General features: G+C 34.4%; 1 protein-coding gene across 7 annotated transcripts in view; it reads right to left on the reverse strand.

Annotated features, from left to right (window-relative positions):
• Window positions 1-17,448, reverse strand: part of SMAD2 (SMAD family member 2) — a 76,511-nt gene that overhangs the window by 27,506 nt on the left and 31,557 nt on the right. For 6 of the 7 annotated variants that reach the window (XM_073213025.1, XM_037016848.2, XM_037016838.2 and 3 more), the window contains 3 exons: window positions 2,657-2,746; window positions 1,464-1,657; window positions 486-620 (listed from right to left, as the gene is read on the reverse strand). In XM_073213025.1, coding sequence (XP_073069126.1) covers window positions 486-620; window positions 1,464-1,657; window positions 2,657-2,746 — 419 coding nt within the window. The remainder of the gene's footprint in view (window positions 1-485; window positions 621-1,463; window positions 1,658-2,656; window positions 2,747-17,448) is intronic. The other variant, XM_037016854.2, reaches the window with a different exon arrangement.

Genomic DNA, 17,448 nt, shown 5'->3' on the forward strand with positions numbered 1-17,448 from the left:
CAGTACATGTGTTGCTATGTCTGTAGAACTAAAATATTCTATCTCCTATGGGAATGTTACATTTTTCTTCAACATTATCAAGCTATCTGTGAAAGTGATTATTTGGTCAGTTTTTAGTTTCATTTGTTTTTAGAATTCTTGTTTCCTGTGCCATTTATTTTGCTTACATTCTGCATCTATCTTAGCTTCAACAACTAAGACAAACTTACTAAGATCTTTTCTTTTCTGCTTCTCACAGTACTTTGATTAAAGCCACTGCAAAAGAAAGTGAAATATAAAGTAAAACTTTTCTCTAGACAAAAGAGTTTAAAGTGCTAGGCTTATATATTTCACAAAATAATTACCTAGCAAATCAGACTTTTCTATTCAAAATCCAGAAGCTTTTTTTTAAAAAAAGTCAAACCATTACTTTACTACTACCGAATGTTTACCAACGAAATTTCTATGTATCCCAACTTTCAGGAGATTCAGGAAGCAAAAAATACCTGGGATATAATTACTCTGAGGCTCAATTCCTGCTGGGAAATTAGTGTTTTCTGGAATGGAGTGGGTATAATCATCCAGAGGTGGTAGTTCTGTTAGGATCTCAGTGTGCCGTGGCACTAATACCGGAGGCAAGACTAAAAGAGTAAAAGAAATATATGTTAATGGCAAAGAGCAAGGGAATGGGGGTGGAGAGAGGAATCTTTAATAAGTTTTCATAAAGAAAGAAGAACATAGCCTTCCTAGTTTTGAAAATTTAGAATCCACTTAGTTGGTATTATACTAGATATTGAGAAATTGACAGATCTGATTAATATTAACATATAGTCCACAACCTAAATTTTCAAGTTATAATTTATCCTGTACTTTGGAGGACAGGGTGATCCTGGTAATATTATATTAACCTAAGAGCTAATAAATCCCTACTGGAACAGTTGTGGCAAGACCTGTAAATTTGAATTTAAGGAATTTTCTAAAAAATACAGCTGTATTCTCGTAACACAGACTTTGCATTCTTAGAATACAGATTTTTAGATTCTAAGATTCCAGTACACAGCTAACTAAACTAAAAGTCTTGCTATGAGTTTTACTAAACAGAGCAGATACAAATGATGTCATTAAAGTACCTCAAAAAAAAAAAACACTCAAAGATTAGGATGACTGAAAACATTTAAGGCAGCAGACAGGTAAAGAGGTCTACCAGTTTAGTTCTAAACAGACTAAATCTGTGGGATTAGAATTTCCTGGATATGTACACTGACGTCAAATAGTATGCTATCCCAAGAGAATGACGTATCTTACCCTCTAAGATATATTTTCTATAAAATATTTAAAACATTAAAAAAACTTTTAATTACCACCAAATACATACTGAATTTAAGGTAATTTACACCAAATTTCCAAGGTATAAGAGTACGCAATATACTTAACGTTCAAGCATTTAATTTAAAACAAGGGGAAAGAAATCTAGTTTTTTTTACCTGGTGTCTCAACTCTCTGGTAGTGGTAAGGGTTTACACATACTTCATCCTTTTTAAGATTAAAAGCATATTCGCAGTTTTCAATTGCTTTGAGTTCATGATGACTGTGAAGATCAGGCCAGCGCCATAATCGGCAGTATATAACATGTGGCAGTCCCTTTCGATGAGATACCTGAAGACGCCCATCAAGAGACCTATTGAAAGCAAGGGGAAAAGAAAGGTGGGAACTTAAAAAAAAAAAAAAAGGTGGACTCAAATGGACTAAATTAGTACAGTAAGAGCATAAAGAAAGGAATGGTAGACATTCAGTTAGTTTTAGTGAGCACAAGGAAGCAAAATGCACTACTTAATGGCCCTGATGTGATAGTGAGCAGCAGCACTAGAAGACGTATCTCATGGCAATGAACGACTAGCCACTTGGGAAAACACTGATTTTTAGCGGGAATATCAGTTACACTTGAAAAACTTTCTGTCAATTTCTATCTTTAGTAAACTCCTACTTAGGGATGCTTTTAAGGGCTTTAATTCTGCAGGTGACTGAATTATCAAAAAAAGGTGCTAGTGTGAAGAATGGTAAATACCACCAATGAGTAAAAGTAACTTACTCAAACTAACATAACTTACTACCCAGCTATGACTGTTCTGAGCACTGAGGTGTATTTCTATAGCTCACACATAAATGCAGATGGTGATGAATATGATGGGATGAAATGGACAAATACCAATATGCTCAAAAAAGAGAGTAAGGTGGTTAGAAAAAAATAACAAAAACAAGTTAGCCTAGTGTTAATTGTGATATAAGGGGTTTGGTAAATATGTATTTATTAGTATAAAGAAGATGAGATTTAGATGATAGCAAGAAATTTAGTAAAAACTGGTTATGTATCTACTTAAAAATTAGGCCAACAGATTATAATCTAAAATTAAAATGAGAATATAATTATCAAAGTTCCTATTCTTTAGGGAATGTAATAATTTAAAGAAGATTCAAAACTAGAATTCATTGATCAAAACATCAGTTGAAACATTTAATATATTTCTAATACTGGCAAGCAGGTATTTTAAATGCCATGCCTTATTTTACATTAAGGAACATACTAGGCAAAATTATACTAAGCAACCCACTACAGGTCTTCCAAGATAGCCCCCCTCCCACAAGAGCTCTAGGATTTGACAGAGGGCAGAATATTCACCTGGTTTGTTCAGAGAAGCTGTAAAGGCCTGTTGTATCCCACTGATCTATCGTATTTGGTGTACTCAGTCCCCAAATTTCAGAGCAAGTGCTGTGCATAAATTGAAAAACAAAAAATTGATGTGAACATGGAAGCATGGTTATTCAAAATACCATGATGCAAAACATGGAAAATGTACAGAATACTTCCTTCACCCAGAAAATATATATTGTTTCACTTTTTCACAGGCATTTAAGTGGTTTCTATATTTTCTATATGAAGGAAGCCAATAAAATGGAACGTGACTCCAGATAAGTTATGATTATGTTTTTAAAATGTGAACTCCGATGTTTCTCTAGCTTAATGAAATCATACCTGTAATGCCCTTTCCAATTTCTTCCACTCAAAACAAAAGACCTATTAGCTATACCATCAGCCTTACTAACAGTGTTTCATGTTATAATCTAGTTTGTAAAACATTTATCTAAAATCACATGCCAACTGTGTTTGTTAATATGTGTATATAACACATATACACAGTTAAGATTTTCAGTTTTCAGGTTATTTGTTTGAGATACATACTACGTTTTGCTGAATTTACTTAATTATTACTGCTCTCTTACTAATACAAAGGACAAAATATATTTTGAAGTCATTCTAATATAGCAGACCTTAAAAGTTTTAATATAAGGACTAAAGATAAATGAAGCACCAAATTCTTAAAATATTGTATAAATATGAAAAATTTGCTGTATCTAGTTGTTTTAAAATCAATCCACCTAAAAGACACAGACCAGAAAGACCTCAACATTTTTCTTTCACATTTCCTTACAAAAATCATCAAAATTTCAAAGGGCAGGAACAAACATTTCCAAACAACTTTGGAAAATAAAATCAAACGACTAAATTCCAGATGTGTATCTTGCTAACAAGCTAACTGAACCAACTTTTCAGAGGGGATGGTGGAAAGTGCTGTCTTCCTGTGGCTGGGCAACACATACCCCGTGGGCTGCTAAGCTGCAGAAACATTTCATGCTATGTCATGGGGCTACAGGGACTCTTAACACTGGACAGTTTGTTTTAAAGTACATTTTCAGATAGCTTCCCCCCAAAGATGTACTGATTAAAAAGCCATGATGTAAATGGTTCTTTTTTTAAAGATATTTATCAAATATTTACTGGAAAATATAGCACCACAGTTTAAATCACAATAAAATCAATTAAATTAGAATAATAAATCTGAACTTAAACCTCTGAAGGAATAGTATACAACTTAAGTCTTCTTTCTTTGAAAATAATTTGAGGAAAATGATTAACCAAAGAGTGGACTGAGAGGCTCTTCTGCTCTTATGAGACTAGAAGGAACATTTCACTCAAGTAACTCAAGGACTGACATGACAACTAGAATCTAAAAGAAAGCATGGAGAGCTGAAGTTGTGCTTTACTTAAGCCTCAAAATAATAAACACCAGTTGTTAAAAACAAAACATGCAATCAAGCTAGAGGCACAGACCTTGATCCCAACCTTCCCTAAGCCACTTTTCAATTGCCAGCATTCACTATATTTAGGCCTTGTTTCTATCATGTCTTATAATCTCTCTCTCAAGCAGTTGGAAGGTTTATTTAAAAATATTAAACTCACCCCCAGCTAGTAAAAGTTTTGCTTAAGAAAAAGTATTTTTTGAAAGAATCAATTCATATATATAAAAACAATCAATTTATAACAAAACACGCAAAGCATCTAGAGAAAATGTAATTAGTAAACTGAGCAAAAAGAAACAAATACATCTTCCTAGACTGGAAGATGACATCTTAGTGGTATCAATTCTATCAAATTTATATACTTGATGTAATCTCAAAAACTGAAAGAAAAAAATTCAAGACACAGATGGCATTATTCCAAATGTAACATACCAATATAAGTAAGAATGACCATCGTGCAAAGAAGAGAAGAGGCCGGCCCGACTAGATTTGGAAACACATTATAAATCCTCAATATGGAAACAGCATGGAATTAGCAAAAAGACACAAAAAACAAAACAGCAGAGGTACTGTCTAGAGTAGCCTCAATTAGGCAAACCTTTCTTCTGACAAAAAATAATAGCCTCTACACAAAATATAATAAAATAAACTATAAGCAAATATAATAAAATCAACTATTTGAAAACGGTGTGGAAAGAAACCAAAAACAGATAAAGATGGCAGGGAAATCAACCTTTGTCAGAGGGAAACTGCAGTGGATGAGAGATACATTTACGTGGGTTTGTACCTGAGGACAGACACCCTGCAGTCTAAGGCAGGCAGGGCAACTAGACCTTAAGCAGCAAACTGTAGTTCTACAGATCTGCAGAATCAAAGGATGGACTGGGGGCTGCCAGAGAGTTTAGAAAAAGAAGGGGGAAATTCTGTGATGAATGGAACTGCAGGAGGAAAAAAACATCAAAATACTGAATATGAACTCTGCCCAAATTCTTGACTGACCCCTAAACTAGACATGTGGGACAGACTGGGGGGCCTGCTGAAAATCGGCACATGGAAGTCCAAGAAAAACTAAGCTGAGATTTCAGCTGTCGCTTACAGTGACAGGCAAACGGTTTGGACTCTGAGGCCACTCAAAACTATCAGCCCAAATAAAAATCATCACTATTCAGAGGAATGTAACAGAATTTAGTCTCTACAATGTTTCATCCCAAATATCCAGCATAAAACCACAAATTACTAAACGTGAAAAAACAGGAAAATATTATCTACTAGAAATAAGACGAATTAGCCAATAGAGACAGACCCCCAAGATTAACCGACAGGGATTTAATGTAACAATTAATGAAGTTCTAGAACTGAAAATTATAAAATCAGAAATAAAAAATTAACCTGATGATTGGAGAAAACATAAGTCAGTAAATCTGAAGATCAATCAAGAGCAATTATTCAATCAGAAGAACAGAAATAAAAGACTGTAGAACAAAAGGAACAGTCTCAATAATGTGTTGCGGTCCCAGAAAGGGGGGAGTAAGAACAAACCAGAAAGAAGTATCTGAAATAATGGCTGAAACATTTTCAATTTCAGTAAAAAACTAGACTTACACTTCCAAGACACTCAGTGAATACCAAGCAGTTTAAATACAAAGAAAATCACAGTTGGGCATATCCTTGTCAAACTGCTAAAAAAAAAAAGATGAAAAGAAAATCTTTAAAGTGGTGAGAACTACAAAAACTCTTGGCACAAAGGACTGCATCCAAACCCCTGCACTGAGAGGCCTGAACAGTCTAGCAGTAGCCTAAGGCTGCATCCCTGGGCCGACCGCCACATCCCCCTTTGAGTTATTGTCTTGAAAAGCTCAAGGCTGCCAAAGGAATTTACCATTTGTTCCAGCCAACACCTGTCTAAAGGCCCCACCTTCTTTTCTTAGAGCATTTATTTTAAAAGCTTACATCCTTCCTGTCTCTTGGAGATGTATATGTATCTTACTTACTTACTCAGGAGTGTCCTCATCAAAGACTAACCCATTCCTTTGAAATGTAATCAATCATTAGGAAGGATAGGGCCTCTGTCTCCCAATCTATCCTCTTGAGGGAGGGAGGATGGAAGCCTAACTTCAATAAATGCCATTCAACAGACACAAACAGCCTAATCACATTGTCACTGACCATCCCTCTTACCCACTTTTTGGGTAAGTTTTCACTTCCCAGTAACTGCTTGAGCACTCAACTCTTGTGCACCCCTGCCCCACTCCCTCGTCCTCCCAGTCACCTCTGTGCAAATCAAAACTGAACTCAGCTCTTTCCCCTACAGTAGTTATTACTGAATAAAATCTGCTTTTACTGCCTTTAACCAGTGGCCAACTTTGTTTAATTTTGACAGCCGCCAGAGAAGAACAAAGGCATAAACACATGTATAAGTTTCTGGTTAGAAACAATGGAAGCCAAAGACTATGAAACAACATCTTTAAAGAGCTGAAAGGGGAAAAAAAAACTCAACCTAAAATCTATAACCGACAAACACATCCTTCATAAAGAAAGTTAAAACAAAAAACATGTTCAGATAAAAACTGGAAGAATTCACTTCTATCAGATTTTGTACAAAAGGACAGTTCTTCAGGATAGAGGAATGCAAGATAGAAACTCTAAATCACAGGGAAAAATTACGAGAACTAGGAAATGTTGAGTAGGTAGGTAAATACAAATAACGATATTCTTTTCTTCTCTTGATTTCTACAAAAGGGAGATGACCAATTCAAACAAAAACTGTAACTCGGAAAGTATGTGAAGTCAAGACAATAGCAGCCGAAGCAACAGAAGATACCAGAAACAACTGCACTGTTGTGAAGCTAAGGATTCTGACTGTCACTGGGAAGGGAGCCCCCCAGCCCCAGAAAGGGCAGAGATACAGTTGAAGGCATAAAGAAAATTTAAATGAAATACTAAAAAACAATCCAAAGGAAGGAAAGGACAAAAGAAAAACAGATAATAGAAAACAAAGTGTAAAGAGCGAAGAGTAAAACAAGAGTAAATCCAACCATATTAATAACATTTTATACAAATATACCACATACTCCAGTAAGAGACAGACTTCTCAGAGTGAATACAAGATGCAAAATGTCTACAAAAAAGATGTACTTTAAATAGGCAAGCTGAAAACAAAAGAATGGAAACACATAGTTTATGCAAGCAGTAAGTTTAATAAAATATAGTATCAAAATAGTAAGACTTAAGACCACAAATATTACTAGACACAAAGAGACATTTCATAAGAGTCAATTCACAGGAGACATGAACATATTCAAAAGTACAGTTTCAAAATGCATGAAGCAAAAACTGACAGATATAAGGAATGAATGAACAAATCAGCAGAGTAATCTCAGTAACTCCTTGAACAGTTAAGATTAATCCCCCACCCCAAATTCCACGTATCAAGAAAGAGCTACACAATACTATCAACCACCTTGATCTGACATTTAGAGAATACTCTTCAAGTATACAGGGAACATTACAAAAAACAAAGCCCACATGCTGGAGCCATAAAAAAAAAAGTCAATTAATTTTAAAACTGAAATCTTAAAGATTATTTCTTTCACCACAAAAGAAATAAATCAGAAACCAATGACTGAAAAATAATTAGAAAAGTCCCAAATATTTGGAAATTAACACAGTTCTAAATAACCCATGGGTCAAAGAAGAAATCACAAAATAATTTGGAAATACTTTGAACTATGTAATAATGAATCTACAATAAAAAAAGTAATACTTAAAGGGAAATTATTGCTTAAAAAGTGTTTACATTTTAAGAAATATTCTAAATTAATGATTTAATTTTAATCAATAGTAATATAATTCTAATTAACATTGTACTAGAGGTCCAGTACAAGAACAAGTGAATGCAAAAATACTTTAAAGGAAGAAATAAAATTGTTTTATTTTTGCATTTATTCTTTGCCTAACTCAAAGAAATAGAGAATAGTGGTTACCAGAGGCTGGAGCCTGGGGTAATGAGAAGATGTTGATTAAAGGGTACAAATTTCCAGCTATAAGATAAGTACAGCATGGTGCCTATAATTAACAATGCTGTATCATATGTTTAAAAGTTAAAAAGGGTAGATTTTAAAAGTTACCAGCACATACACAAAAAAAGGTAACTATGTGAGGGAATGTAGGTGTTAACTAATTTCATTGTGGTAATCATTTTGCAACACATATGTGTATGAAAGCATCACATTGCACACCTTAAACTTATGTTATTATGTCAATAACCTCAATAAAGCTGGAAAGCCCTGCTTTTTTTTTTGACAACATAATTGCTTACAAATTCTCTGAAGCAACTTCTAGAACTCATTAGTGAATTTAGCAATGTTGCAGAATGTAAGAGCAACATATACAAATATCTTATACTTCATTATACTAACAATAAACCTGAAAATTAAAATTTTAAATTCTATTTACAGTAACATCAAAAAACATAAAATACGTAGACAAAAGATTAATGCAAGATGTGTAAGACTTATACACTAATAACTTTTTTGCAGAGATACACTATATTCAAAGATAAAATGACTCAATACTACAATGTCTATTTTCCCAAATTCCCTAATATTTGATGTTTTTTTAAATTCACTGCAGTCATGATTCCAACAAGATATTTTTAAAGCAACTGACAAGCAGATAAAAAATGTATACAGAAATGACAAAAATCTTGAATACCAAAACAATCTTAAAAAGAATTACTGATACAACATGGATTACTCTCAGAAATATTTAGTTGGCTGAGAGAAACTGGACTTAAAAGACTAGATACTAAATGATTCCATTCACATCAAATTTTAAAAGGGGCAAAACAAAGCAAAAAAAAAAAAAAAATGCAACTAGTTGCCTCCAGAGGAATGAAAGGGCATGAAAGAACTTTCTGGGGGACTGAAATATTCTGTATCTTGGTACACTGTATGTGCAATTTGTCCGATTTTATCCTACTGAGCACTTATGGTTTGTGTACTTCACCACAAACAGGAAAAAATACAGAAAAACTCAGATAACTAAATAAAAATAAGAATGGAAAGCAGGAAAAATTTTTCATAGTTGTTTAGTAATTTTAAGCTCTTATTAAATGATATGGAAAGATCTCTAAAATATGATGTTAAGTGAAAAAAGCAAATACAGTATGTACTGTAGCTACTCTTGGTATAACAAAAGGACAAGTTATGAAAAAAGCAAATACAGTATGTACTGTAGCTACTCTTGGTATAACAAAAGGACAAGTTAAAATATATTTGTGTATGCATACAGGAAAGATGCACATATGAACAGTAGTTACTTGAAACACAAAGAGACCCATGTATAATGTTGTTTATATGTATGCATGCATGTATATATGTAAATATCATAGATTTTTAAGCCATGTGAATGTATTGCCTTTTACCAAAATTAAACAAATGGAACAAGAAATACTGCCACATGATTACATGCAAATCATCTTGACATTTCTACAAAAAGACATGCTTCTAACCTTGGATAACTAAGCATAAGAAGTACAGACTATTTCCTTTTCAGCTCACTTGGGCATTATTATAGGAGATGAGAAAATGCCAGCCTGAGCCCTGTTTATTCTCTTCTGGTACAATGTCCTTTCTAACATGGGTTTTGGTGTTCACTTTCTCATGTGCATTTATCTAAACAGCCCCTTCCTAGCCAACTTTTGATTTAACTACTAACTCTTTAGGTATGTTTAGCAAATTAGGTCAATTTTTAAGACCTAGTGGTCTAGGTGATTTAAATTAGGCAGCATTAATTACCCCTCTTCCTAAAAGATTATTTCTAACCATGTTTTGCTTTCCCTCAAAGACTCTTGAGCTCCCAAAGGTCTTTGTATACTTACCACCTTGCAAACAAGGTATTTGGTGACTAAATTATATCTTTACAGCACAAAAACTGAATTACAATATTCCTAGTCATACTAAATCATAACATTATAAACAGCAACCATGAAAAATGGATCTCTCACGTTTTCAGATTATTAATAAGGAGTGGAAGTTACAACTTCAAGTATAGACGGTGCCTAAAAAATATTAAAAGAAAAAATTGCCTGAGAATAATAGGGAAAGGGCATCGACTATAACAACTATATAAAAAGGTCTTTTACACATTCCCTAGTTCAATAAATCTAAAATGTCATTACTTTAAAATGCAACATCATTTTGTGTTAATTTGAAAGGAAAAATTTCCTCCAACTGTATTTGTTAGATGCATAGCAAAGTAAAAATATGTGCATCTTAGTTAAAATCAACGAAGTAAGTACTAAATGATAGGTACTCCATAATACCTTAAATACATCATGGACCCTACAATAACCTGCAGCTATGTACTATCACGTATTAACTTTGAGGAAACTGAGCCTCAGATAAGAAAACACCCTCACCAAGGTCATACACCTAACAAGTGGCAGGGCCAAGATCTTACTTAGTCCATGTCTTGTCAAACAACTTTTTCCACTCTACTAAAAACTTTCTGAGCTTTTTTACACCACCTACATCGGCATTTCTATAACAAAAGCCCGGAGACACCGGGGGACCTCAAATATGGTACTGGCAAGGATCTGTTTGATTCCTACAATAATTTTTTAAGTTACATTTTCATTCTGAGAATATAGCAAGTTACACCAATTTTCTAAACACATATCATGGACCACCTGGACAAGCACCAGTCTTTCATTGCTTCATCATCTCTGGGTTTGGATCAGTTACAATCACCTACAGTTACACCTACAGTTACCAATCACTACAATCAGTTACAAGCACCAAGAGTAAGTAGAGACATTGACTTAACATGTACACGATGACAACACACCAGAAAGACCAAATGATATCAGGTGTGCAATAATTTATGTTTCAGAGTAGTTTAGAGAAAAAAGGTTGGGGGCACTCAGCAACACAGGGCACATGGTAATACGCAGACCTCAAAAGAACCTTAGTTATACATAGCGTTCAGCATGGCAGTCACAATGGAAACAGAAAATCAGTATGAACAAAAACAGTATCACTTATTAAATTGATGTTAGAATTTTCTTAGTTACAGAAGTCAGTATAAGTTAGCCTTCTGCAAAGTAAAGGTATACACTAAACTGTTTCTATACATTTAAACAATGTTAAGAGACATACATGAGAAATCTTTGTACTTTACTCATACTCGAATGTGAAAAGGATCAACCTGTACATCAAACTGTTTACAAGTAATAAGGTTAAGTCTGAAACATCCAACTAATAAAAATACTTGCTAGGTGAAATTAACAATATATCCCAAATAGAGTATTAAATTGTATTATTACTTTACTATTATTATGACAGCACCATCCAAATTATCCACATTAGCACACATTTTCAAAACTTATTTGACCATCTGACTTCAAGACAGTCTAAAACCCTCTCAGTATTGAAAAATACCATGCTAATTGGTTAAAAACAAAAACTGGTCTTGGATAAATTCTGCCTGATTAAAATTTGATTCTGTTCACCAATACAATTAACATAGATTATTTTTTTTATTAAGGTATCACTGATCACAATGTTATGAAGGTCTCACAAGAGCAACATTGTGGTTTCAACATTCACCCATATTATCAAATCCCCCCCTACATCCCATTGCAGTCACTGTCCATAAGCATAGTAAGATACTATAGAATTACTTGTCTTCTCCATACTATACTGCCTTCCCTGTGACCTACCTATATTTTAGGTGCTAATTATAATGCTCCTTAATCCCCTTCTCCCTCCCTCCCCACCCGGGTACCCTACCCAATCTTTTCCCTTTGGTAACTGCTAGTCCCTTTTTGGAGTCTGTCACTCTGCTGCTGTTTTGTTCCTTTAGTTTTGCTTCGTTGTTATACTCCACAAATGAGGGAAATCATTTAGTACTCTTTCTGTGCCTGGCTTATTTCACTAAGTGTAACAACCTCTAGCTCCATCCATGTTGTTGCAAATGGTAGGATTTGTTTTCTTCTTATGGCTGAATAACATTCCATTGTGTATATGTACCACATCTTCTTTATCCATTCATCTACTGTGTTTGCCAACACCAGCTGCTTCCATATCTTTGCTATTGTAAACAGTGCTGCAATAAACAGAGGGGTGCATATGTCTTTTTTAATCAGGGATCTTGTTTTCTTAGGGTAAATTCCTAGAGTGGAATTCCTGGGTCAAATGGCATTTCTATTTTTAGTTTTCTGAGGAACCTCCATATTGCTCTCCATAATGGTAGATTTAATTACATTCTCACCAGCAGTGTAGGAGGGTTCCCCTTTCTCTGCATCCTCACCAGCGTTTGTTGTTTCTTGTGTTTTGGATATTGGCCCTCCTAACTGGTGTGAGGTGATAATCTCATTGTGGTTTTAATTTGCATTTCCCTGATAATTAGCAATGTGGTGCATCTTTTCATGTGCCTGTTGGCCACCTGAATTTCTTCTTTGGAGAAGTGTCTGCTCAGATTCGCCACCCATTTCTTAATCGGGTTATTTCTTTTTTAGGTGTTGAGGTATGTGAGCTCTTGATATATTTTGGATGTTAACCCCTCAACAGATAAGTCATTTATGAATACAAATATATTTTCCCATACCATAGGATGTCTTTTTGTTCTGCTGATGGTGTCCTTTGCTGTACAGATGCTTTTTAGTTTGATGTAGTCCCATTTGTTCATTTTTGCTTTTATTTTCCTTGCCTGAGATGTGCTCAGGAAAAAGTTGCTCATGTTTATATTCAAGACATTTTTGCCTATGTTTCCTTGAATGAATTTTATGGCATGAGTTACATTCAGGCCTTTCATCCATTTTGTTCCATTGTGTATGGAGCTAGACAACAATCCAGTTTCATTCTCTTACATGTAGCTGTCCAGTTTTGCCAACACATTGCAATTAGCATAGATTATTACAAATGTATGTTGCAGTAAGATATCACAGACCATCAATCATCTACAGTGCTGTCCCTGTATCAGTGTAGACTGATTAGCAAGCATGTCCATGTTAGAATCTCTTACAAAGTCCTGCAGTTCTTTGTATAGAACACAATTTCTTAAAAACAGATTAGATTGCGCCCTTTCAACTGTGTAACTTTTTTGCTTACCGTTTGAATTAAAAAAGAAAATCTGGCTAAGAGAGGTTGGGACAACCATTAAAATCATAAGAACATTAAGTGCCAGCCACGAAAGTTTGTACGGCAAACAGTGTATTTATCGGATCAATGGACTAACCAGATGTCTTAACAGTAAACCTAACAGATATCCTTATAGAATTTCCCTAGTAATCAAGTAATTATCAGAAAAATTAACATATTAAAGCTTTCCTTCTTCTAAGAATAATATGACTTGAAAACTGAAGTCAAAATTACACATCTAGTGCATTACAAAATACATGCATAGGTATTTTACACCCATCAACATTAACACTTTGCACTTAGGTTCAACAGACATTATTAAAACACTATTTGTATTAGGACATGTATTTATTCATATACTTGTTATCAGGAGATATAAGAAGCAAATAAGAACTAAGTTCAAGAAAATAACACTGACTTTAAAGACCTGTACCACAGAATCATATAAACCATTAAACAAGTGAGTTTTACTGTTTCTGCCATATTTGGATGATTTATTGCAGCAGTTAAACTACCAGTGTCAATAGCAATAAACCCAAGTGTTACTAATTTATTATTTTTCATGACCTTCTTGCCTAAAGTGAGTATTCTTCTATGAATTAAAGGGAGTAAGAATCCAGGTTGTCACTGTGAGAAGACAGTAATGTTTATGCTGAACATTGGGTAAAATTAAAGGGATTTTAACAAGTTAGCAGAATGGTATCAACATAAGAAATTTCACTCAAGGCTCTAGCTCTTGATTACTGATGTAACTCATGATGCATGGACTTCAATGGAATAATTTGTGACTACCCATCCATAATTATTTCTACTTATAAGTCCTTTAATTTTATACATGAAAATATATTAGCAAGGACTAAAAATTTGTATTTTAAATAACTTGGGAATCAAGGGCTGATCATTGTAATAGAAAAAAGAAAGTATAATTACATGTACTACTTTTGTGTACTTTATCACTACTATACAGCTAAGGGTTGAGGAATGGAAAACAAGAAAATGCCTACCTCTAGATAGATTTTTACCTTCCCTCCATCACCAAGAAACGAGTTTTATGAACAAGTTTGTCCTTAATAAATCAGCAAAGGATACAAGTGAACAATTAAAAATTGTTCATTGATTATAGAAAATTTACCTAAGACTGTCAGCACTTATTTTAAGCATTTGCTTAAAGTGCATTTAAAAATTTTTTACTTTAAATTTTCATTTGTAAAACTATTCAAAATGCATTACACTTATTGTCTAATTTACACTTACATCAACCCTATAATGTGAATTAACAGTACCATTCTTTTCAAATAAATAAGTAAATGTGAGCAATTAACTCAAAAGGTCACAGAACTACTGAAGTAAGAGTCAGGATCTGTATCTACTTCTGGCTGGCTTAAGAGCCTAATGTTCCAAGGTACATTTCTGCAGAATGATGGCTTATATCTGTGGTGTCAAACTTTTATACAAGGATCTACTGACTATATTTTCCTCACCCTTGATACTCTGGCATTTGGGGCCTTGATCCTGGAGAGACTGCCCCTCCTAGGGCTAGCTAATTCCTAGAAGTAAAGAGAGACTCCTTGGACCACACCTTTGATAGACAAACCAACCAACCCCCAACTACTTTATCAAACATACACCAGGCCAGTATTCCTCTTGCCCAAACCACCCTAGGGCCTTAGGGACTGGGCAACTAGACCCCTACAGCCCAGACCCTGCTAACATTTTCCAAACTACTCAGTCCTAGACTTACTCAGTGTATCGACCCGCCATTTGCCCATTCTTTCCCTAGAAAACTCCAATACAGGCTCTGAGCTGTGCCCTGTCCTTGCCCCTCTATCAATCTATCTTATTTTTTGAAACATTATAAATTAAGTTGCAGGTACTTCAAATCTAGACACTTTATATTAACTAGAATTCACCGTTCACTCATTTCTTTCAGGTAGAATTTACATAGCATGAAACACATTCTTGATGATTTTGACTCAGCATTTTGTGAGCTTTATCAAATGAATAAATTGTGTAACCCTCAACCCTATACAGAATATCCATCCAGAATCCCTCATGCCCCTGTCTCAGACAATCCTGTTCCACTCCCAATTCCCAGAGGCAATCAGTGATCTGTTTTTGCCACCATAGGTTTAATATCTTCTAAAACTTCATCAACGTATCATACAGTACATACTCCTGGGTCTGGCTTTTTTGGCTCCGCATCATGACTGAGATCATTCACATTACCGCGTGTGGTAGTATTCCATCCTTTTCAGGGCTGAGTTTTCTATTACATAAACAGACCACAATTTGTTGTTATTCCTCTAATAACGAACACCTGACATGTTGCCAGATTTGGGGTATTATGAGTAAAACTGCTATGAACATTCAAGTAAGTACACATCTTATTGTGGACATATGCTTTAATTTCTCTTGGGTAAATACTTAGAAGTGAAATTCTTTGGTTACTGGGTAGAGATGCTTGTTCAATTTTATAAGAAACTGGCAGACCATCTTACTATGCTGATGGACAGTGACTGTAATGTGGTATGTAGGGGGAACTTGATAATAGGGGGGAATGTAGTAACCACAATGTTACTCACATGAAACCTTCATAAGACTGTACATCAATGATACCTTAATTAAAAAAAAAAAAAAGAAACTGGCAGACCTTTTCTCCAGAGTGGTAAGTACCATTTTATATTCCCTTTCTCAACAATTGGGAGTTTCTGGTGATCCACATCCTCACCAACATTTGGTGTGGTCAGTTTATTTAATTATAACCATTCTGGCGGTTGTGCAGTGGTATTTCATCGTGGTTTCAATATGTATGTTCCTGATGACTAACAACGTTGCACACTTTTCCATTTGCTAACTGGCCCCTCTGTGTATCTTTGAGAAGTATCTAAATCTTTTGTCCATTTTTTTTTTTCATCAGGCTAATTCTCTTCTCACTATTGAGTTACAGAAATTCATTGTTAAGTTCTGGATACAATATTCTTGTCAGAAATGTGTTTTGCAAATATTTTCTGCCACTATGTGATTTGCTTATTCATTTCTGAACAATGTTTTTTGATGAGATGCTTTTAAAATTGATGTAGTCTAACCCTCTTCCTCTTATTGCTTTCTGTATTTAAACAAAAAAAAAAACCCTTTGCCTACCCCCAAGTCACAAATACATCCTATACAAGCTTTATAGTTAAAGCTTTTAGATGCAAATTATGACCCATCTGGAATTAATTTTTTTGAATGGTGTGAAGTGGGGCATAAGGTGGGTTTATTCTTCCATATGTATATCCAACTTTTCCAGCATTATTTGTGTTTAAGTATGCTGTGTAAGTTAGGACTATATGCTGGACATGTGAATACTGTGTGATAGAGGTGCTAGATATAATTTTTCCAGAAGTGTTAACTGTATTTGTTTTGGCAGGCATTTAATTTGTTTGCATTCAAACTACAAACTGTCTTTGAATGATTCAGATCAGCTTTTTGCCTTTAGTTAGGCTGCATTAAGTCTACTTGACATGTGTGGGTTTTGGGGTCAGCCTAGTGATTTTGGTGGTTCTTCAGCAGCATCTGGAACTCTCCTTTGGTAGGTCTCTCCTTGCTAGGATTCTCCCCTTACTCTTCAGGAGCTGTGGTTCTCTTAAACTCCAACCTTTGGTTTTTCAGGACAGAAAAGCTCCTCTGCACATTTTGCATGAGTAAAAGCCATAAAAACAGAAAATTCAACCCATGCCATTCCCTTCTCCCAAGGGTCAAATCCCCTCCAAAATATGTCTATTTATGTTTGTTTTTTTTAATTTTATGCAGTTTATATTATTTGAAGGAGTATGAGTCTGGTAAAAGCATACCTGGCTATGTAAACACTCTCTATTTGCTTATTCATTTCTCATCAAAATTTTGAAATTTCAGTGTAGAGATTTTGTGTCTTCTTAAAAAATGTATTCCTAGGTATTTTACTTTATTGATACTATTTACAGAATTGTTTCCTTAATGTAACATCCTTTTGTATCCTATTAATGTTCATGAAAATACAACTGATTTTTATACATTGAACCTGTAAAGTGCAACCTCACTAAATTTACTCCTTTGCTTTAGTGGCTGTTTTTGAAGATTCCTTAAGGTTTCTTACATAATCAATCATGTCACCTACAAAAGCAAAAGCTTTGACCTATTCTTTCATATCTTTATATAAGCCTTTTATATT

This window comes from Manis javanica, chromosome 9 (assembly GCF_040802235.1).
Source record: "Manis javanica isolate MJ-LG chromosome 9, MJ_LKY, whole genome shotgun sequence".
In the NCBI taxonomy this organism is placed as follows: domain Eukaryota; kingdom Metazoa; phylum Chordata; class Mammalia; order Pholidota; family Manidae; genus Manis; species Manis javanica.